The 24,780-nt window shown below is 36.8% G+C and overlaps 1 protein-coding gene across 1 annotated transcript; it reads left to right on the forward strand.

Annotated features, from left to right (window-relative positions):
* The first annotated feature begins 3,973 nt into the window (after positions 1-3,973).
* On the forward strand, positions 3,974-23,510 carry LOC139699872 (WD repeat-containing protein 26-like). The gene is made up of 12 exons (XM_071598302.1): positions 3,974-4,389; positions 4,973-5,072; positions 5,168-5,227; positions 5,359-5,495; positions 6,319-6,453; positions 11,598-11,717; positions 11,814-11,952; positions 14,960-15,220; positions 16,163-16,308; positions 16,638-16,846; positions 18,525-18,704; positions 21,493-23,510. The coding sequence occupies exons 1-12, from the start codon at positions 4,178-4,180 to the stop codon at positions 21,558-21,560; spliced, it is 1,767 nt and encodes a 588-aa protein (XP_071454403.1). The 5' UTR covers positions 3,974-4,177; the 3' UTR covers positions 21,561-23,510.
* Positions 23,511-24,780: the final 1,270 nt, after the last annotated feature.

Here is a 24,780-nt window from a genome sequence, read left to right on the forward strand (position 1 = left end):
GCCTTCTGGCAAAAATTCATGATGCACTACACCGTTGTAATCCATGAAAACCGTCAGCATTGCCTTCTTTTTTGACTGAAAACGACGTGGTTTTTTTGGTCTCGGCGCATTTGGTGAACGCCATTCACTTGCCTGATGTCTGGATTGCGTGTCGTACTCATAAACCCACGTCTCGTCTCCAGTAATGATCCTTTTGATGAATGTGGGATCGGATTCAGCCTCGCAAATCATGTCTTTTGCGACGTCAACACGGTCTCTTTTTTGCATGAAATTGAGGTCTTTTGGAACCAACTTTGCTGCTACACGACGGAAACCCAAATCATTAACCACAATGTCTTGGGCGGATCCATAGGCAATGTTCAAGTCCTCCGCTATTTCTCTGATGGTTAATTTGCGGTTATTGACCAACATTTCTTTTACTTTATCAATTTTTTCACCGACTTTCGATGTCGATGGTCTGCCACTGCGTTCATCATCTTCGATTGACTCACGACCACTTCTGAACCGCTCGTGCCACTGGTAAACGACCGTTTTTTTTAGAGAATCGTTGCCGAAACACTTTTCCAACATTTCCAACGTCAGTGCGCCACTAAATCCGTTTTTTACGCAAAATTTAATACAAGTTCGTTGTTGCAAATTTAAATCCATTTCTGCAATTGTAAAAAATCGCCAACACACACAGAGATAGATGTACTCTTGGCTACGTAACTTTTGCAAATGTCAAGTTATGACACTAAGATTTAAAGGGAATATCAACAACAGATGTACCAATTTAACAAAAAAAACAGAACTCAAATCGGAACGATGGGAGCGGCACACGGTGGTTATTCCGGGAACTTTTTGATCAAGGTAGTATTTCTAGTTTTAACTATTCATGGTATTCTACCGGTTAAGGTAGGTTTTGGATGAACACAGATTAAACAATTGCACAGCAGTTAATGCACTTGCCTCTCCTATGAGAAGCACAACCTGGCATTAGACACATTCAATTCCGCATACCTGCGAAGTTTTTCCTCAAACCTAAATATGCTCAAACAGAAATTTGAGACCAAAACCAACGAATTAATTTCCTTGCTTTACGGAAACAAAGAAACCACTCAAGTAATTTGAATACCTACATTCCAAAAAAATGGGTTTGATAATTATTCAAATCATTTAGTAGACTGGGTCTCACAGTAGTCTCCTCTCGTCTCTTTCTCCTTCCGTGATTGTCATTCACTCCACGTTGCCCTTGGCCGCAATACCCCGCGGCGTGTCTCGCGGGGGAGTACTTCAGCGGAAGGTAGAGAATGCCGTTCCAAGTGCCCAACCATTAGTGTTCTGATTTCGCCGTTCCTTACGCAAAAATAAAGTTTTAACCATACGCTTAAGTTTAAAAAAAACCGCAAGGTTCCACGTGAAAATTTGTAGGTACGAATTTCTCAAGAAACCTGGAGGAATTTTCTGCGTATGAGCTTGAACCACTAGTGGGAATGTTAGAGCCGTGAAGATATTGCGGCGAGTGGGTCGACACACTAGAATCTCGAACAGTTCAAACGGTGTCGCCGCAGCCATCTGAAGGGAATTATTCCGATATTTTTCGAACGCAACCAACCCCCTTCAGTGCATGTAGATTTGCAACACCTATTAGTAGGAAATGTTGGCTGCTGGCCTGGTCTTGCTGAATAAGAGATCAAGTATGGCGCCTTGTTTTTCGGGGCCTGATAAATAACCAGGAAGGTTTGAGATTTAGAATTTATGCACCAATTTTCTGTGTGACAATTTAAATTAATTTTGCGTTGGTCCAAGTAACTAGACAACACGAAAGGCCGGGAGCTATCAAAACACGCTTCTTCTTATATTTCAATGGTCTCAGTAAACTGGTTCGAGTAGGTTTGCGGATTTTAAGTTCAATGTACTCCGATAAAACGCGATTTCACTGGTTTCATTTTGATATGCTAAAATCCACTCCTGATAAAAAGAAAAAAAAACAAGGGAGCAGTCTTGACATAGATTTGACAAATTACTTAAGCGCAAATGTAACGTAAGTAATAAAATTCGCACAAACTTAACTTGGAATATGTTATATTCAATCAGAATCCTGACGATCCTGGTGCTTATATCATTTACTAATCAATTATCAGTTGAATTTTCCACTTCAGTTTACATCCATTATTTAAAATGAAGAACTATAAAGTGTCCACCATTGATCGTTCAAAATTTCAATGGTTGCTAATCAAACGAGACTCACGTAACCTTAAATAGTGCAATCTTTATTTTTCTGCTGACCCAAGTTTCAGATAGTTTACACGAAACAGTGGCAGAACGACGCGCACCCTTGCGAGTGATTAAAGGCAGTATCCATGAGGAAATCCGCTAAGCGGGCAGAATACCTTGACACCACCCTTATTTATCAACATGAGCTAAATTCACGGCTCAGAAAATCGTTCAAGAGTGGCTGATACAAGCAAACAGAGATGCTAATTGCTATCACTACAGGGAAGGAAAAACAAACCGATGGAAATTTATTATTCTTTAGACCGGTTGGCAATTTAGCTGATACCAGTGGATTTCCATAAGGATAGATACATATTGGAATGATATTTGGAGATCTTGAAATGCTGAAAGCCTAAAAACAGGATTAAAATTTAGTTGAACAATTTACGAGAGATTTCTGAGCTAATTCGTCCATATAATACGACACTTTCAGTTCTTTCTCCTTTCTAGAGCTGCTGTGGTATTTCCCGCATAAAATTGCCGATAGGTACAGATACACAGGTAATAAATAAAAATGTAATAAATGAGACATGGTAGACAAAAAACTAGGGCGTGATGGAAAAGCCTCAAGAAAAGGATCAAGGGGAATGAAATCTAAACGAGATCACCCTGTAGAAAAGTACAGCTTCCACTTGAAATGGTATTGTTGGACAATGCTGTCTTTTTGTACTGCAGTTACATTATTTTAATATTGAGAGACTACCGGAAGCGTTACTTTAGAGAAACTTTAAAGCGTTTTAACATATGGTAAACACAGTGAAAGAAAATACGGAATTAATATCAAATGCAGACACCGTAAGCCCTTAATAAACTATGCTTACTTAAGTCTCACTTAAAATATCTAAATAAATCATTAATTTAACTGGGGTTCTTGTAATATTCCCATAGAAGATTATTGTGATATTAATTTTCGTACCCTACCTTGTGTTTTCTGATTTAAGTTTCCAAGGTTCTTCGATAAATTTTTATTTTTCTATTGGCACCAGATATGATTTGAAATAAAAACCAACTTATTATGTATAATTCAACTGACCTTTGAATAATAAATTCATTCTCCAAAAATCTCAGATGTTTTAGGGTAGCCTTGATGATGATAAACTCCCTTTGTATATCTTGAGCAGTCAAGTATTCTACAAATAGCAATGCACTTTTCACCAATCCATCGGACCTCATTTACTCTTTCTCGAACATTAAACTTTTATACTATAGAGCGCTACTTTTTAAAAATAAGCGAAGGTGGCGCTGCGTTTGAGGTACTAACTCTTGAGCACAGCTGTTGCATTTCTACATAATGTGAATTTGCAGACACTTTCGCCATCTGTTGAGTATTGAGTTAACGATTACCTGATTGTCTTTCAATTTATGTAATAATCGATATTATGTATAGATTTCCTCATGTTATAGAAAAAATTAGTTTTAAAAAAGACTTAAAGGAAAAAATTTTCGCAATGACCAAATAAAATTGTCTTGAAATAAATTTTCATGCTATATGTGAAAGTAAAAGAATGCACTCATTTTTCGCTGCAACTTCAAATAAAGATAAAACACTTTAAAAGAGAAGAAGAAAAAATGCACAATAAACATATCGTTAAATTATAACCATGTCGATTAAATGATTAAACTCGCTGTTTATATTAACCAAGCTCCTTTAAAGGACGTTTTGCTGGTCAGCGATTCTTACTCCCAGGTTTCATCTGTGACGTCATCATCTAAACATCGCTCAGCTGAGGGAAGGTGTCTGTACTGTTGACTCTGTGAGTGGATATCTTGGCAATCGCGCAAGATTTCTTCGGAAAAGGGACTGTACTCCCAAAAATTTCATCACGGCGACCCTTTAGCAAGCCTGGCCTCGAGCGGGGAGTCAGACGACGGTGGGCTAGCTCCGCCACCGCGCAAAAAACAACGTACTTTGGAAGCTACAATGCAGCAGGCAACGAATGGCTGTGCGCAACACAATGGAGCGTCTGAGGGTCAACAAGCATCCTCCAGTCACCAAAATGGATCGGATATACATGGAGCGAATAATGCTGTCAACGGAGAAACTAATGGAGATATTGCCCCTAAGATAATAGACAAAACCAACCAAGACATCGTTCGACTGATCGGCCAACACCTCAAAAGTATTGGCCTTAAGTATGTATATTACCAGTTTTCCATGGGGAAATTTAGGGTACGCCTAAAAATTAATTCAGCTTTTCATGAAAATTTATGTCGTGCAATGTATTGAATAGATATGTGCTAAGTCATCGTTGGTCAATATTAGACGGTATAAAAGCATTTTGTTGACAAGTTTTTTTTTATGGTTGGAAACATTGTATGTAAACAAACATCGAATATTTGTTCGTGTATATGAGTCGAAATTTCCTTCATGTCTATGCGGATAACTGTGGTGAACTAAAGATCTAAACTTGAAAATGTTGTATTTGGTACGTATCAATGATAATTTTTGTTTAGAAGGTATGTGATCATGTGAAGAATATTTTTAAATGCGAGTGTTTATGGCTGTCGAAAATCATGCTTCAGTGTGGCCAAACGAAATAATATGGTTTTAATACCGAAAAGACACCGTTTTCTTGCGTCTCTCGGACTGTCCACAGTTAAACAAGTAATATGATTAGAATATAATAAGCATCCATCACGACATTTCTGGACCTGCATACTTGAGAATGGGTATTGGCATTATGAGTAATAAATGCTAATACTTTGTTTTCATAAGCCGAACTGCCGATCTCCTGATGCTTGAATCTGGTTGTCGGTTGGACCATCCTGCTGCCGCGAAATTCCGTCAGCACGTAATGGATGGCGATTGGACCAAGGTAGGTGCATTGGAAGTGCTTTTCAAAGTACCTATTTTTCGCTGTTTTTTCCTCATCAGAATTATAGACATACAATCCATGGAAATTCTTTACAGGCTGACAATGACTTGAATGAACTGAAGCCGTTACTGGAAGAATCTTCTCACAGTCTTATTGTAAGTCATTTATATTTTGTCATCTTCTGTCATAGCCTAATTATTAACCGAAAGTCAGGGAAAATATTGATATTTTTATATGATTCAATATGAAATTTGTTTTGTGCCTATTTTCCATTTTTATCCAACAGGAAATGAAGTTTTTGCTTTTGGAGCAAAAATATTTGGAATATTTGGAAGATGGCCGTGTTCTTGATGCCTTACATGTACTTCGGTATGAACTGACCCCGTTGCAGCACAACACAATACGAGTCCATGAGTTGAGCAGGTAAGGACTACTCCACCACCTCTTGCCAATTGGCCAAGTTCTCAATCACACCTCATGCCCCTCCATAATTCAAATGTTAACACACTTGTTTCCAACTGTGCCCTGTTCTAGCTCCTGTAAATTAACCTAGAGATGAGATTTGAGGTAAAGAATATTTCTTTTCCCCACTCATCTTCAAATTCAAATGTGATATTGTCCATGCAATGTCACTGGATGATAAAATGCTTCAAAATACACTGGTGAACTTGAATATTTGTATGAGATTTGAGGTAAAGAATATTTCTTTTCCCCACTCATCTTCAAATTCAAATGTGATATTGTCCATGCAATGTCACTGGATGATAAAATGCTTCAAAATACACTGGTGAACTTGAATATTTGTATGTTTTGCTACCGCAGCAATTCCATCAAGTAAGAATCATTCATTCAACTATCTGTATGATAAACCGTACTTTTTCCTCTTAGGAATGTAATTGATTGTTAATTTTATGCGATATATGCATCTCAGACATCTTTTGGATAAAGTGCTGGTCATCAAAACTTCACAAGTAATGGAAAGTGCAGTGCATGAGTCCATTGAGGGACAGCCTTTACAGGGAATGGCTTATCACTTGAGATTATAGATCAAGGATAAATATTTATTATGTTTATTTCAATTGTTTATTTATCTCTATTCAATTTGTGTGAAATAGCTATTGGACTTGATGTTATTGTATATGCATTTTATCCCATGTGCATATATGTGTGTTTTTGTATACATGCATTTGGGTGCCCTCTTTGGGCCTCCCAAATCTCATTTCTTCCCGCAATCACTTTGCTACAGTTACATGATGTGCAGTGGCCGAGAGGAGTTGCAGGAAAGGGCCAGCTGGGATGGTAAGGGGTCCAACTCGAGGGCCCTTCTGATGGACAAGCTGCAGCAGTACTTGCCCCCCTCCATCATGCTTCCTCCTCGAAGGTATAGTATCCCAAGGCATTTCCACCTTCATTCAGTGTGCTTAAGTTTTTTCTGTCCCTCACCACTCCTACCAGACCCTCTCTGTTTTTTGTTCTTTCACTTGGACCAATTTTGTCATAAGGATGGTTGGGAAAACTTTTAAAGTTAAAATAATCGTTTATTAAACACCTGGCAGAATCAAGTGTTGGTTGCATACTTTCAAACCTCGCCTCTCTATTTGGACCGAAGATCACCATCACTTCCAATCCTTGAATCACTCTTATGTAAAGCATCGTTAGACCCCGAGAGCATGGACTGAGAAGGCAGCAATTGCATTCTTTTTTATGTATTATCATGACAATGTTGTGTCAGAATTTAGTGGCAAATGATTTATTTAAATAATTAATGTCGGTTGGTTAATTCACAAGGTTGGAAATATTGCTTAGGAAAACTATTAATTCTCTTCCATCAAGGGTACTGGCTGCTAGAACAATTGCAGAGATGTCTTCAAGTAGGGGCATGGCATTAACTAATTAATACCCTACGATTATTGTCCAGGAGGGGTAGTTATTTTTGTTGTGCTCTAATCCTTTGCTGTGTGTTCATATGGGGGAAGCCCGAGTTTCCCCCCCACTCTGCACCATCACGCCCCCTCTTTACAACTCTTCACCCATCCAGTAGTTATCCTCCTGGTCTAAATGGAAAGGGATTGCCCATTGTTTGATGACAACAAAATCACTTTATTCATCAGGAGTAACAATCTGATCTAGCAGTGATTCTCAGCCCTGATTTCCACCTTTCCCATCTAAATATTTGCTCATGCCCAAGTTAATGGTGTAGTCAATGCAAGCTGGTCACTTTTCTAACTTTTTAATGTGTCTCAAAACCCTGACAAAGGTGTTATCTCCAAAGGGTGGTGCAGTCCATTTTCAAGTGCCTTTGACCTGAGGGAAATGTTGTGAAAGATGAATTACAAATTCATAATATTCAATTTTTAAGATCAGACAATGTCAATGGACTTGCAATAATGTAATGCTGGGATAATATCATGTTCATAGGAATTTTATATTATAGTTGAGGCATTTATTTTAGTTCTTTGTACACTTAAATTTCATTAAGGTTGGTCCTTACTCACCTTGTACTTGTCCAATTCCCTGTGTGTGTGCTTGGAATTATGTTGGTTAAATGTTTAATGGTTTGTTAAATGTTTTGAGACCATCACTTTGATGTGGCAGAAAGACTGCCAAAAAATCAACGGCTGCTTGTCTGATATATTCACGTGAGCCGTCTAGGATCTGTGCTAGGGGTTTAAATGTATATAACTTGGTTGGGGATATATTGAAGTTACTTTGGACCAAGTTACATGCTAAAAGTTTACTTGATCCACCTTGGAGATTTTTGTCTGTACTTGTAAATGTGTACATAGTATGTCCTGTGTTGAGTAGTATGTTTGAATAGTATTTGTTCATACCGATGGCTTGATGCACCATTACATACTCTATGACTCTATATCGATGTAATATGGTTTACAGTTTGCCCCAGGATGCCACATTTCATATTACTCATTAATATGTATCTTGTTGCTGTTTTGGTTAGCATTTAGTGTACTCAGGCCTGCATTGAAAAGTGTTAAATATGATGCATTATGTATGTTTAATGACAATTAGTTAAATGATTTTTTCCCTTTCTGTATTAAGCAGCTGTTGTGCGTATGTATGTGTGTGTATGTTCTTGACTCAGCTGTCTCATGAGCCTCCAAATGGTGTGCCAACACATGGTGTTACATTAGCAGGGCCACAGCGACTCTTTCTCCTCAAATACTAGAACATGGAAGCAATGCTCTCCTCAACCACTCCATGAACAGCCTCAACTCAACCACACCCACATAATGCCTGAACTTATCCGGAGAATAAAGTGCCACCAATCTAAATGAAATCATTGTCGCATTATTTTCAGTACATTGCTGGTAAAGTGAATACTTAATACACAAGCTTCATGCGCATACAAGTGTGATAATTCCAAATGTTAGTGTTGCTGAAGGATTCTCACTAATGAAATGGATTTTTAATGAAGGCAGCATAATTCAGGTTAAAAAAGCCAGTGATGTTATCAATTGGAAAGGTGGTTGTCACATTTTATTGTCCTTAACTAGGCCAAAGTTCTTATAGAACAATATGCTGAGGACAGTAATCAGTACTGATGGCAAGCTAATGCAATTGATTGCTGCAGTAATATTTAATGAAAACAAGATCAAATTTGTATTTTTAAATGATCTAAATCAAGTTCTGATTTTAATATTTATTTGGTAAGAGTGGAGTAGATAATGGAGGAGTTGGGTTCTATGACACAGTTTGAAATAATTGCAGTGCACTCATAGCAGAATCAATGACCCTCTTGTTGATACATTATACCTTTAGAGCCATTGTTCTTAGAGGAATGCTATTCCACAGAAATACATTCTACGTGAAGGTTTGCAAAGGTCATCTAAAGTGGCTCTCCAAACTTGGGTCTCATCTAGGAATCACTGATGTCAGATTCCATTCTCCAGTGTTGCTGTTGAAATTCTAAGTCATATCTCTGATACAGACAGCATTGACTCGATGAATCCACCAAACTCTAAATTTGACTCCTTACTGGCTACATTCGGTACTGGAACACTAAGAACTTACTACCCTGGTGCAGTAGCATGCCGTGGAATGAAAGGGATTGCAGAGCGATTGCTGGCTTCTGTTCCATCACTTCAGCCCCTCCCCCCACATTAAACCAAGCCATCCTATTGACAGCTCTGAAAGAGTTGCGGAAACCATTGGCTGCTAGGTGTTCTAGGTGTTGTGTCTCTTGACAATTGAGAGTGTGCCCCAGGTAGGCAGTCAGTGTCATGAGCAGGAGTGTGCCAATCGCAGAGGGGTGGCAGCTTTTAAGATTTGAGCCACCTACTTCATAGCTGAGTGCATGGGGTAGTTGGCTGCATTAACCAAGGCTCTTTTAGAAATGCAATATCTATTACATTGATGTATAAGCATGACTTTTACATTGCAGAAAAGAGCATCAGGTCTCATTTTCAGTAAGTTTTATGTGAATTCTCAAGCTGAAAAATATTTCAATATAATTCAGCTTCCTTATGGTATGAACAGATGAAATAGTAATGTCATCCATAGCAAAATATCTGATCCTGATTGTTTTATATAAGTATTCTTCCATTGTAAAGGTACAGTTTTACCCTTCTATTGCCTCATGCATATCTTGTGTGTTCCTTATAACCCCAGAATTTTAAAGATCCATGAAAAACTATTGGGAAGATGATTTTAAATGTGGTAATCTTTTCATGAGTGCTTTACTTGCAATTAGCTAGTGTTAAGGTAAGTAGGAAAGGAAATCTATAGGTTGACGATCACTACTCCTGCAGTGTGAAGGTTATTGGTTATAGAAAGGCATTCTTGAGACTTGTTGAAGTGCTTGGCAGATTTCCTGAATCCCCTGTGGGCATTCCTGGCCTTACTTTGAACCTTGGCCATTTCAAGCCTCAAAGAATTCCCTTTCTCTTAGCATGTGTGACCTTGTGGGAATGTTTCTATCTTAATGGTTGATGATAGGTTATAGATACTGGAGGGTAAATAGTAGTGCATACTTGTATCCATTACTGCATATCAGTCATCTTATGAAAGTTCATTTTTGTACAATTATAGGAATCACACCTTATAAATACTTTTGTCGGTTTTTGTCATTAGTTGGAAGTCACATAATTTAGTTGGTCTGGGTATTTTATTAAGGAAATGACTTTTTCATACCTTTGCTTTGTGCTCAAATCGGTGTCATTCGTCATGAAAATCATCATCCCATATTTTAAATGTGAATAAAAGTTGTTGATATGTTACAATTTCACCCACTTTTGGAATTTCATAGAATAGAATTTCTTAGGATATGTGATGCAATAAAATATTCCTATTTCAATCGCACCTCTCAATTTCCATTGAGGTGCTCTAATAGCATTGTGACATTTTGATTTAAGCATGAATTGCCTCATACTGCCTCCAATCAAGTGCCTAATTATTTTCTCTGCATAATCAAAAGTTAACCATATACACTCTGAAGATGCTCGAGAAGATTTTATAGTATTTTTTAATATAGCAAATATTTTTAAGTTTTAAACGCTCTCATTTTAATGAATGCATACAGGGGCAAATGAGTGCAGTACTCAATTCTTGGTGCCATCATTTAAATGTAGATTACGTGAGTGAAAACACTGTTAGGCGCATTTGCATAGAAATGTGGGCCACTCATAGATTTCACCTTAATTCTTTATAATTATGCTTAGTAGCTTACCAACCTTTTTACTTTCAACCATGGAATATTTCAGGACCATGAACACCACAGGTTAATCAGGGATACCTGTAATATAAGCATTAATAAATTAGTGAAAACATATACAAAGTAACCAACCCAAAGGTTGGTTGATGGTAGAGTTCACCCAATACAAAGCCCAACAACGTGTGTAATTCACACATCAGGGTAGGGAGGCCAGGTCCATACTCTGTGCCAGCTGTGGTTCCCTAGTAAGATCTGGTACCCAAAAAATCACATAGCTTGGGCAAAGCTGTAGGTGCCGAGAGACGCTTGCCCAGAATCAAACCCAGTTCTTCCAGTCAGTAGTCCAATGCTGTACCCCTGGACTACCCTGACCCATAATAAATTAGTAAGGACTTTTTTTCACATACTATAAAATTAATTACAGTAATGGATATTGAATCCAATATTACTACAGATTGTATTACTGGCTGTCAGTGCCAACATTGAAAATAAACTGATCTCTGTTGTGCTTTAGAATAGAGGGAGTCATCATATTACTGCATTTCTGCATCACTAGCAAACATTGCTGTCATGTTTACATATTCATATGTTTTCATAAGTGCAATCATTCTTGATATTTTATACCTATGAAACAGAAACTGGGATTAACTAAAAAGTCTATGTAATTCGAGAATTGACGGTTGTATTAATAATTGATTTATTCTTTGCTAGAGTTGTCATTCATGTGGTCATAAATTTTCTTCCTGAGCACTTGTGTGGTTGATCATCATGCAAGTAATCCAAAGCTGTATAATTTTAATTGATAAATGTCATGGTGAATTCATTTGAATGCTTTAACATTGTCTTCTTAACCACAGGTTGCACACCTTGCTCAATCAGGCTGTGGATTTGCAGAAGAACCGCTGCCCTTATCACAACACTCACTCAGAAAGTGGTCTGGAGAATGTCTCTCTCCTGGTTGATCACATGTGCACTAGGTGAGGATGGTTCTTTATTCTTATTCTGCAGTTCTACACTTGCAAATCTGGTGTTTATGCTGATTTTTAATTATGATCCCATTTCTTTTATTGCAGGGAGCAATTTCCTTGCGAGACAATACAAATACTTAATGATCATTGTGATGAGGTGTGGTTCTGCCGATTTTCTCCCGATGGAATGAAGTTGGCCACTGGCTCTAAGGACACCACAGTCATTATTTGGGATGTTGATCCTGTGAGTTTCATTTTGGGGAAAACTAACTACTCAGATGTAAAATCCTTCATAATGTTCCATGTAATGAGCAGTGTGCTCACTCATTCATGAGTTACTGTCAGATTGAAACAGAGGGACTTTCATACCTTCTTTTCAATGTGTTTGCAGTAATTGTTAATTACAAATGCAGAATCATAAACCTAAGCTGCATTATTAGTACTTAAACTGTAATGTTGTTTACACGTGTAAGCCATTGTTACCACTAAGGTATACATCGTGGCCAAAGTCATCCTATAGTGTAAATGAAGGCCTGAGTCAAATTTTTGAGTTCACCCAAGAGAACCGACCTCACTCATTGCAGCCAAGGTCACTTCGTGTTGTGGGTCACACTTTAGCCCCACCCATCATGTGAATGGTCACTTAACTTCATGGTCAGGCATTGACAAAGTTGCGGAGAAAACATGAAATGGAATGAATTTTATGATTATTATTTACCTATCTTCTAATAATTGATGGGTGAAATAACCTAAAACCCCTGGAGGAATATCATCTTTCATTTATTTGAATTCAGGTCCTCCATAATTTCATCCATGATGCCTTTTACAGATTTGATACCATTGTCTTAAGGCCATCCAATGTCAAAAAATCTCTCAAAATCACACAATTGCATCAGTCAAACTGATAATTTGCATTGTTTCAGGCGTGTTATGGTGGAATTCAAACATAATAATGAACAAATAATAACACTCTTCCCCTTGGTAATAATAATGATATATTTATTTGTCCAGCAGACACTATTCAGTTTATAGTATTAAGAATACATGACAGGTGTATGGGACACATCAATGGGATATACATCACATAATTGCTAAATATAAGTATTACATAAATATCACAAAATAAAATAAGTTTTACCTAAATATGCATTTATACTATGATAACACTAGTCTACCAGATATGCAAATAGATTCTTCTTGAATAGTGAGATTCTTGTCTCATTTTTTATATGGTTAGGCAGATCGTTTAACATTTTGTGCCCATTGATTTTGGCCCTTTAGCTACCATAGACAGGTTTGATGTTTTCACCTGTATTTTTTGACATCCTCTGGTATTGTGACTATGATAACTTTTATTCATTGTAAAGTCAATCTTGTTTTTCACGGCATAGGTAACCGCATGATAGATATATATGCAAGAGGTGCAGTTAATATTCCCAAATATTTAAAAAGAGGTCAATCATGTGTGCAATAAGGTTTATTACATATGAGTCTTACCATTTTTTTGTAGACTAAAAATATTTGATTTAATGAGGATGATGTTCCCCAGATTACAATTTCATAAGATGTTACAGAGTAAAGCTAGCCATAATATTACATTTTTAGGACATTAAACTTACAGTGTGTTTTAAAACTGATTTCTGGTAGTAAAATGAATTAATTTTATTAGGTACCTGGAAGATATGTTCATCCCACTTAAGATGTTGGTGGACATGTAACCCAAAACCTTTTAAATTTTCCACCACCATGATATCAGGCATCTTACTCTGGAATTAAAAGTTGTTAGTTACACACTGCCATGGAGAAAACAACATCATTAGTGTATTATCATTGTTAAGGAACATGCCATTACTTTAACACCAGTCATTGTCACCTCATTTATTAGTTGAAGAACACCTGAAGATGGTGTGGTACATTGAAACTGGTTATGTAATAAATCATTATCTAGTGGGAGACAGTTATCATTTGTTCATTATTAGAGTCAAACTAATGTTGGATAGAGATTTTGGTAGGAGACTGGAGATGTGCTATGCTTTTTTGGGATCTTTCAAAAGTTTTCATGTCGACAGAACAAATTCCAGCCCATTGATTTGATTGCTGCATGAAATGAATGTGTGGTAATATATTTTATTGTCACAATGTTTTCGTGAAAATGTATGCCCTATTTACAAAAGAATAGCTAAAAATATAATTCATGACATTAATTGTGAAACTTCCCCTAGCACTGTGAAGCTTCACCACCTATGGCATTTGTATATCACATTCCATAGCCTTATTGAGTTTTTCAGACCAGAAAATGCACATTCCTCTCAAAGTGCCGTGAGGAAAGGCTCAATGGTGAGTGGCGGTGTGAGAGTGTGTCAGTTTAGTTTTAGAATCCTTGTTTCATTAGCAAATGGTGTCTCTGGACACCATTGGCTTAACACATGTAGTTTTACATGATTGCATGGATGCCAGGTCTTTCTGGGAAACTAACGGTGGGGAATACAAGAGGAGGACATGCTCTGCTTTTTGCCACGCCAATGACATTTTGTACCTGGAATCGTTGGGTTGTTGTCCAGGTGATTTGACATGAGCGTTGGTGTTGATGACTCAGAGGGGTGAGGGAATTCTGCCCTCTCAATGGATGGGTTTGGATGAAGGGGAGGGAGGGTCATGTTCTTGAGGATATTAGTGCCCTTGGTGTAGTCACAGGGAAAAGATGATAAAAATGAAGATTTATGGTTTCCATCACAGGAGTCATAGCTGATTAATTTATTTAATTAAATGTTAATTGCTACTTTTAAAGCATGATATTCCCTACTGAATAGCTGTCATAGTATCCCTATTAAAAGATTTGCGCTTTTCCGCAGACTTTATTTTAGAGTACAACATGTTTCTCTGACTTGTGGCATGATCTGATGATAAAGGTGAAACACAATGTATCTTTAAATAAAGTCTATGCTAATGTTGCTTATGAGTTGTCCTATAATCCCCTGAATGACCACAAGGTTTGGCTTGGTTGGTGACTTCAATACTTAAGTGAGGATGAACAAACAAAATGTGGATGAACCATTGTGATAGACAACTTAACTGTAGACGTTTTACATCTCCCATAAGAGGCCAGATCCAAGAGATTTCCTCAAGAACTAGGAGTGCCTGGTAGTGACTGATCAAGTAGTTGAATCAAGTCAAGTATTATGAATGTATAGGTGTTTTCTGAAGTTTGAACTCAATCCTAATGCTCTTAACCTTAATACCTCAAAAAACAGGAAACCTTGGTTTGTAAGAACCGCAAGACCTTGGAGGGCCATTCTTACGGGGTTGCTTACCTGAGCTGGAGCCCTGATAGTCGTCATGTGATTGCCTGCGGTCCAGAGGACTGCCCTGAACTCTGGGTCTGGAATGCTGACACGGGTGAAATTCGTGTCAAAGTATCGCAGTCACCAGAGGACTCCCTCACTTCATGCTCGTGGCATCGGGATGGAAAAAAGTTTGTGACCGGTGGTATCCGTGGGCAATTTTACCAATGTGTAAGTCCAGCTACTGCTATGGCCAACTTGTAATTGTATCTATGGTTTGACTTGTGTTTATATAAATATTTAAAAAAATGTTTTGGACATTAAAATAATTGGAACGAAAGATATTAACCCCAAATATTTACTCTATATGGAGACACAAAGTGTTTTGCCTGCCAAGGAGGCTTCTTCATGTCCCCCTATCTAAGATTTGGGTTGTTAGGGGGGATTTAAGGGATAGTAAGTCAGTTGATCATTGGTTGTTATGAAGGTCAGTGATGGGGAAAAGCTGGTTCAGCATTTGTGTATAATTGGTGAATATAATCATAAATTGATGGTTCTGATTTTATTCATGAGATTATATTCCAATTTACCTATATAATTACTTTCGATGAAAAGGGTAACAGTTGTTAATAATTAGTAATTTGGATAGAAAAGTGACAGAAAGGTTCCATATTCATTTTTCATGAGATCCTATTTTATTTGTAATTTATAATTGCTTTCAAATAAATGGTGATGTTGATTTGCATGTCTAATTATTGCAAATAAAGATGAGAAAATTGATCCATAGTCATTGTTAATGAAATTGTTCCATTTTGTGTGTACGTAAATGCTTTTGTCAAAATCTAGTAGGTAACCTTGGGCATGTCACTGCCACCAAGAAAATTGCCTTAGAATCTTTACCTGATTATGGTTAAGAGAAACATACAGCCATAAAGCTTTATAAACAGGAAAGAGAATAATGCTTATTTTATTTATTAGTCAGTGTCGTGAAATAAATCTTTCTTTCATCTGTGTAGTGTTTCTTGATTTATTTGATAAATGAATTGGTAAAATTTTGGAGTTATTACTATTTTTCAACGTGATTTATTGTAATGTGTGTATGTAATATGTAAAAAAATGTAATATAATATGTAAAAAAAATTTAATTATTATTTTTCAATGTGTTACTTACAGGATCTGGAAGGTAATGTCCTGGATTCCTGGGAAGGGGTTAGAGTCAACTGCCTCTGGTGTCGTTCAGATGGGAAAACAGTCCTCGCAGCTGATACCCATCACAGAGTGAGGGCTTATAATTTTGATGACCTCACGGACTTCAACATGTAAGAATTTTAATTATCACCTTAGTGACTCTTTCATCTGCATGCCTGAGGAAACTTTTTTGAGAAGTTCAAGTGTTCTATCTCGGCTCTTTTAATTAATTAACATTTTTGGGTCACTCATGATGCAATGAAAACCTTTCATTTAATTTGTAAGTTACTCAAAACAGTGTTTGTGAAAGTGAAGCTGCCCTTTGCAGCCTGGGAAATCACCCATGAAACCATTCCTCCTTTTCCCAAATGGGAAAGAGGAGATTCTTGCTGTCTCGGCAAATGCCCTGGACACAAGAAAGCACCTCAATTTAGTACTCATCTCTTTTCTCTCTGTGCAGACTCCAAGAGGATCACCCAGTCATGGCATTTTCCGTTGACCGCATGGACCGGCTGGCACTGCTGAATGTGGCCACACAGGGTGTGCACCTGTGGGATCTCCTGGACCGCTGCCTTGTCCGGAAATTCCAGGGTGTCACTCAGGGCCACTTTACTATCCACAGCTGCTTTGGTGGAGTGAATCAGGACTTTGTGGCGAGTGGCAGTGAAGGTTAGCCCATCCAAAGAGTTTCTTTATCAATTTCTCAAGGATTCCCCTGTGATTGGAGGTGCAAGTACTTAAAACTCGCACCACCTTGTACTTCTTTGAATGTAGGGACACTTGAATGCAGCACTTAAAGGTAGAGCTCATTCATGCACCAGGCTAGCTTTTCCAGGGTAGTGAAGCACCAGATTTGTGAAAAGGGAAAATTAATGCAATTTGGGGGTTTCTCAATTCTTTTGTTGGATAGTGAATGTTGCATCAAAAAGAATTATTTTTCTGAACTCAGATTTTATATAAAATGACATAGCCTGGTAGAATCTTATTTTTATTAAATTTTTCAGTAATTATTTTCATCTCTTTATATGTGTAGTATTCCATGTTTATATTGCTATTTTCAAATTAATGCAACCAATGAATTGTTTATGAAGGTATGTTATAACCTCCTTTTAGACTCCCAAACTCTCTCCTGCGAATAGTGGTGTAATTACTTGCCTGTGATGCATCATTTTTCCCATGTGTGTCTGCAAGGAATGAGTTTTAAATAATAAACCAATCCTTTCCTAACCCCATTTTATGCGACATCTACCCCCCCCCCCTCCCCACTTCCCTACCCTCAAGCCTCCCCTCCCCTACGGATACCACTCATAAAAGTTTGCCTCCCATGCAAAAAAGAGGCAATTGGCTTTGTAAATACAAGGAAATCATTCTGCTGACTTGGTATGAATTATATCAATAAACTAGACACTTCCACCTCATATTAGCTTTCTACATACTGCCGTCATACCCATCTGTACTCTACCTCTTCACTTTCCTCTATTTCCCCATCATTATTGACAACAACATTCACTGGAATTTTAACTGAAATCTTACAATATTTTTATACTAGTATTGTGCTATATTTTACGAAAATGGTTACAATATTGGGGTATAAAATGAGGAATTAAAGAAGTGCTTAGCTTTTTTTTGCAATATTTGATAAGATTTCATTGCTTCTTCAATTTTATGTTTTCATGTTCTGTGTACTGTGGTATTGCATAAAATATACCTCCGAGCACAGCCCTGAAGAAATTGGATTACCAGAACACATTAACCTTCAATCTTATTTTATTTCTTTTGAGGTGCAAACATTGACTCGACTCAGTCTTTTTTTATTACCTGTTCACAATTTGATTGATTCATGTGGGCTCTTGTGTTTCTTTGGCTGGAGACTTTCAACATTTGAATCAGTAGTCCACCAATCATTCTTTATGTTTATAAGGCATGTAAATTTCATTCTAAAAGTATGCCAGAAACAATGGGCGCAATAGATGAAATTGCAAACTGCCTGCAAAAGTATGGAGGATTTCACAAGTTGTTCTAGAGTATGACTCCAAATTATTTACGGAATTATTTAGTATAATGTATGCCAAAAGGCATGTGAAACCATTGCCTTAGCCTCATAGCTACGAAAAAAGTGAAAACACTATTTTTGGTTTTGAAAATGAAATGGCAAGATTATACTTTTATTTCTGCTGCTTTATTTGGTTTCTTCCAAAATGTTATGTATTTTAAAGGACAATGTGAAGTTTTTTCATTAACCTCATTCTTATCAATTTTCTAGATCAATGATGATTTATTAGTAATGGTAATCCTTGAAAATAATTAAGATTTATTTCGGTTAATGTGGTTCCCTTAAATGTTGCAGATAACAAAGTGTATGTCTGGCATATAAAACGTGAGTTACCAATTGCAACACTCACTGGACACACCAGAACAGTCAACTGTGTGGCATGGAATCCAGTTTTCCACCAAATGCTTGCATCAGTCTCTGATGACTGCTCCATCCGAATATGGGGGCCAGCTGAGAAATTCCGGAAAACTAAAGGTATGTTTGTTGTCTTGATTGTGTGAAAATAAAGAAAATATTGATGATATTGCCACTCAGAAAATGCTGTCTGGAAATATCTATGCATGGCCTCCAAGGAGATGTTCTCACACCCTCCTGTTACTTCCTCGCTTATACTAGCTTCGGTGGCTGGAGGGCCATATGAGACTTTGCCTGGCCTCCTTTCCATACATGCACAGTGGAAGTTCAATACAATGAGAGCTCATGAGCTTAGCAAATGAAATTACTTGCTTAATCACGTTTGCATTTTTATCAATGCTGTTTTAATACTCACATATCAGTTTATTCTTATGACTTACAGGAAAAATAATAGGCATTCGTCGCCATATTTTAATGTTGTGTGAGGTAGATTCAAAGTGTAAGGGCCATTTGGTCATAAAAGATTTATTCGTATGAAAAGGTTTTTATTGACAGTTAAGTTTCCTACAAGCCTCCTTTACTCTTATACATCACCATTCACTTCAAAGTGCTTTTCGTAACTGCCCCAGCTTCTTTAATCCCTCAGCATAGAAGTTTTCGGCCTGGGAATTGAGCCAGTTAACAACAGTAGTCTTGAGTTCCTCATTGTCTTCAAACCATTGTCCACAAAGCCACTGTTACATGAGTGCAGGAAGAGGAAATAGTTGCTAGGTGCAAGTTCATGTCATCTCTAATATTGGTCCAAAAACACTCTTCCACTGGACATTCTTTGCTCTTCTTGTTGGTCGGTTAGCATTTTCGGCACTCATCTAACACAGAATTTGTGACATCAGAGCTTTAGACTCTTTGAAACTTTGTGTCATCCGAGAATTTAGCATACAAACCATGCTTTTTTTTGTTATCCAATTTAGGAAATTCCGGAAGATGTGTGCCATCAATCTGGTGGGATGTATTTCACTCTAAATAATAGTGAACATTCTGCTGATATAGCTGGTATAAAACACATTTTCCGGCTGATCATATCTGGAGTTTGAGAGTTAGAGACTGTTGAGTCACCCATCCTATCAAACAACTACTGTGGATGACATGTATAGGCCTCACCATTACTAATTTATGGTTCATGTAAATTATTAGGCGATAAACTGTGCCTTGGGTATTACCCATAATATTCTCATTATATACCTTACTCATTATATCAGGTTTCCAGGGTACCCCTTGTATACCTGTATGTATCTATAAATTCATATACATCATTTGCACCCATGTGAAATGCACTCCCTGTTTCTGAACATGAAAGTAATGGAAATCTAACATACTTGAGAATGGATAGTTTCAATGAAAGGAATCATTTAAGTAAGCATGTGTGATCACTATTGTAGAAATTTCTGGGAAAACTGTTACATCCTCAATCAGAGTAATATCTAAAATGGCATTTGGTAAATGAAATCATTGTTAAAGTCCTGCCCATTTAGAATTATTCTATTTGCTTTGGTCATAATTAATGGTAGATAAATTTATATGCATTTTAGAAATAAAATAATTTAGATTTCGTGGAGGAGAATGCATTGATTTATATGATGAGAATCTTGCATTCAGTTACACATGTTCCATGATGATTCCTTGTGCATCCCTTTTTTGTCCATTTCACTGTCTTTACAATCTTCAGAGCCAAAAGGTTTTTAATTTGTTTTTTCGACCATTTTGTCTCTGCGGTGCAGTAGTGTATTCATGTTTTGTCCACAGTTCAGTTATGTATCAATGCAGAAACTAATCAAGATTGCAAGAAAAAAGTGTCAAACCAGGTTCTGAATCGGCCTCACGATTGCATTCATTCTCCACTGAGAGCAAATGCAGAACCCATCTTGCTAAGATTTGTTGATGCTCAAGGGATGTACTTTGAAGAATTTTGAGGCATTGTAGCATTATCTGAAATAGATTTATTTTTATGAAACTGTTCCTGATAATTTTCATACAAACCATGTATTCTCCATTGAGAAAAAACCCGGCACCCATTTCACTGAGATTATTTTCACACCCAATTTTTTGTGAAAAATTGAAAACACCTTACCTTATTTTATGCATGTGGCCTCGACTATTTTACAAACTTAGATTCATCCATCTCTCAAAACCATATCATGTATTCTGACAGTCATTTTGGAGGAAGTCACTTCCTCTGGATTTTAAGAACGATGCTCGTCATTAGTGGATGTATGTTCACATTTAAGCTCATTTTACCAATTGTAAATAGTTGCTAATACAGGAGCAGGTGTGCCATGAACTTCATTTAACCCGGCTTTGATCTCTTTTAATGGTGTTAACCCTCATAAATAGGAGTGTTTCATCACCGCACAAAACTCATTTTTTTCCATTTTTCTTAATGAAGTAAAGTTTGTTGTTTCAGTTGACCATGAAAATGAAACCACATGGTGAATATAGCTGAAACTTTAATAAATTGTAGTGAGAGATGAGGCAAACTGTAAGCAAATCCTTTCCGATACTACCTGCTCCATCTCTTGGATTTTCTGAGGAACTATTGAACAACCCACATACATTGATCATGCCTGAAAAGTTAAATCCCTCAAGGTTAAAATCATGTATGAGTAAGGTTCTGAATCCACCCCATCTTTAAGCACCCTCAACTCCCTGAGTCTTGGTTTTGAATTACATCAAAGGTGCATATTGTTGACATTCTTTCACCTTAATGACCTATATTTAATACTCCCTCCCAATTATTCCTTTTCAGAAACTCTTTTTCCTTGATCTCTTGTTTGCCAAAGCAGTATAACAATGAGGTTTGACGGAGGAATTTGGCATTATCTCTCAATTGAAACATTGAATCTTGTTTCAGGGTCTTCTGGGGATGCATCATCACCATCATCATCCAACGGGAGTGTTTGGCAAGACATGATTTCGTAGCTGATTGTTGAGTTGTTGAAAGTCACCAAGTGTCTCCTACAAAAACAGTTGGGTTACTCCTCCGAGTGGTAATTGTCCTGTCGAGTTAAGTGCTATAGTTGGGTTTTAGGCAAGTAAAAGTGAATAAGCTGTAATGCACGATGGTAAGGAATGGTTTCACTTTCATTAATAGAAGCACCTAAGGCTTTGAAGTTGTTTGGTATATATATATATATCTCCAGTAAAAGTTTGTAATTAAGCCAGTGCAATATTGAGTGAGAAACATCTTTGAAAACTTTATGAGTGTGGAAAAAGTATCAAGACTGATTTATATGGCCTTCATCCATAATTTGAGGAATAAGGAATATCTACGTAAAGAGGTTCACTAAATAATTCAAGCAGCCAGCTTGTGTGATGGGTGCCAGTGCGATTTTCAACTGAGATTGGAATATGTACTAATATGGGAACACAGCAATCTTGAAACCTGTTTTAGTTATAGTTTCTTTTTTTTGGAACTTTTTGTTTGTGACTGTTGTCAGAGCTATATACATACATATATACACACGCAAATATATGTATATGTATGTATGTGCATGTGTGTGTATATATATGTATATATATATACATGTATGTGTGTGTGTGTGTCCATATATATGTATATATATGCACACATGCATATATATAAATATATAATTTTTTAAAGTCTGGATTTTCTCAGTCATACCCAAAGAATGAAATTCGGTCAAACCAAGGGAGGGGTTCAAATCCTTGGTGACCTCTGCAATTGTGGAATTCTATGTTCAACTGTGATTGCTAACATAATACTGTTACTAAATATTGACGTGGAAATCCTTAATAGCCCCAAGATTTGATTTCACATGTAAAAGCATTTTCAATCCGGTCATGCACTCTGATGGGAATTTTTACTCTCCAGGTAGGAGGCATTGCCTCTGATGACATGAGGCTTAGTTTTCTCTTAAAGTAAAGCAAGTCCTATGATGCTGATCATCAGTAACCATCTTGAAGAGCCAGTGGCGACTGTAAGCCTATTTTCTGAACACATTTGATGGATTCTCAGGTAGCAAAATGTTTGATCAAACACATCCTATCACTGTAAAAGTAGAGATACTTATGATTTTTAAGGTTGTCAGTCTTCTGTTGATGGTAAATGCCATTCTGATGGTGTGTACCTTTTAAACACTCCTCTCCATTGCTTGCTGGTATTATCTGGCATTTGTTTTGTTTCCTTCGTGAAGTGCGTGTTATGCAATAAATGTGTGACAGAGTGAGATGCAGGGGAAATTTTGTACAGTCATGTGTGTATATTTTTAATTCTCTTGTTAATTTATAATTTCTTCAGATGTCTGTGAAATTTTAAGATATGGAATTAAGTTACTGTAAAGTTATGAGATTTACTTCCTTATATGAAATAAACTTGGAAGTAAAAGTTTACAAGAATATCGTTGTGTTGAAGTGAATCTTTCATGAAAAGTGCTACTTGGATCATTCTTTGATTGAAGTGGAACTCGTGCAAATGAACTCATTTTGCAATATTTGCAAGTACGATATGTGAAGTTTTAAATCCCGAAGATAAATACCAAAGCAGTGTACCAGGTGATTGAAACTGTGGATTAGCACATGTTTTGGTGAAACCAATTTTTTGGCCTATAGAAAAAAATGAATGGTTCCTTTTTAACCATGTGGGCCATGCCTTGACTTTTGAATGCACAAAACTAACAATGTCTCTTTCTCTCTGTGTCGAACAGATATGTTCTGGAAGATATCTGTCATAGGCCAATGAACTCAGATTCATGTATCAATCAGCTTTTAACATATAACAAAGATCATTCTCACAAATACTATATTGAGGCAAGTTTGAACATGTAACATAACATAGCTATCTGTAGGATGTTACTTTTGTACTGTGGTTTTTTATTATTTTTTATTGAGTGAAACTTTGTCACTATAATATAATAAAAATTTTCTTTCTTTTAAAATTTTATTATGGATAGTTGAATAGCCTGAAAAATATAAAAACTCTTCTTAGAAGGGTAAAATTATAAGTAATAATTTGTCGATACAATTGGCTGTGAAGGAAGAGACAATATTACCTATGATGCATCTTGCCCTTTTATTGAGATTTTGATGACTTGATTTTAGCATCGAGTTTGCTTGAGATGATTAAATTATGCTCAAATGAAATAGATTAATTTATTAATTAATTTGTAAGAATACCTTAGGTTTTCTAAGAGAATTTAGATAGTAACCTCAATTCTCGATGCACATCCAAGCTAAACCTAAAGCTGAAACACCTTCCTCACCAATTCTCAGGCATTGTGACCGCAACTGTGTTGATGCCAAGACGCTAACCAGCACAAGCAAAATGTTTTCATGTATTGTAATTGGTAGAGCATACTTGTTCAAAAGGAAGAGGTGGATTTCATCCCACTTGGGAGCTTTCTCATCATGACATGCAAAATCCACAATGTAACCATGTAATATTGCATGCATGTGATTCTATATCCACCAAATGGTTAGGATTTCAACAATCTCAGGGTTGTGTTTTCAGGGGTTATTTCCTTGCACTACTCTAGGTACTATAACCACTTGCAATTGGTTGAGGTAAGAGTTAATATGTTCAATTTTATTTCAGCTACAAAAGCTGTATATTTATAAGGAATGTATGTCGTAAGAGAATTTATTTTGAAAAAATCAAGTCAATTGAGGTAAAATATAAACTTAAAAAGGAGAGATAACCTTAGTTTTACACCAGCAAAGTCCACCCCTGCCACACACCCTGGCGGTGGCTTGCAGGGTATAAATAAATACATAAATAAAAAAAAGTCCACATTTCAAGCACAAATGATTGCTGCTGCTACCATTCCTTTGTGATTGAACTCTATGGTGATACAATTCAATGTCAAATGGAATCAATAAAGACATGTGTATGGTGGCAAGGAAGAATGAATATTTCACTTTTTGTGCCCCAGAAAAAGATTCAATTCGGTAAAATGTTACATCAATGAAATGTAAATTGGGGCTTCTGAAATTCAGGATCTATGCTATGTAATAGAAAGAAGATGGGCCTAAATAATTGGAGATTATATCTGCATGTGTTAAAATAAAATCCTGGAAAAGGAGGCCATACTATTAACAAGTGCAAAGTGTACAAAGAGGAGAAATTTTATATCGCTATAAAATAATAAAATATATTTAACAAAAAAAATACAAAATTTAGGTT

Source organism: Hetaerina americana, unplaced genomic scaffold (genome assembly GCF_022747635.1).
Source record: "Hetaerina americana unplaced genomic scaffold, ioHetAmer1.1.p SCAF_10, whole genome shotgun sequence".
Classification (NCBI taxonomy): domain Eukaryota; kingdom Metazoa; phylum Arthropoda; class Insecta; order Odonata; family Calopterygidae; genus Hetaerina; species Hetaerina americana.

Bases quoted from the DNA above. Each gene is read 5' to 3' on its own strand.
- LOC139699872 (XM_071598302.1), top strand. From the start codon at position 4,178: ATGCAGCAGGCAACGAATGGCTGTGCGCAACACAATGGAGCGTCTGAG. The intron at 5,496-6,318 runs GTAAGGACTACT...ACTTTGCTACAG, and splicing joins CGAGTCCATGAGTTGAGCAG to TTACATGATGTGCAGTGGCC. The intron at 16,847-18,524 runs GTTAGCCCATCC...TAAATGTTGCAG, and splicing joins TGTGGCGAGTGGCAGTGAAG to ATAACAAAGTGTATGTCTGG.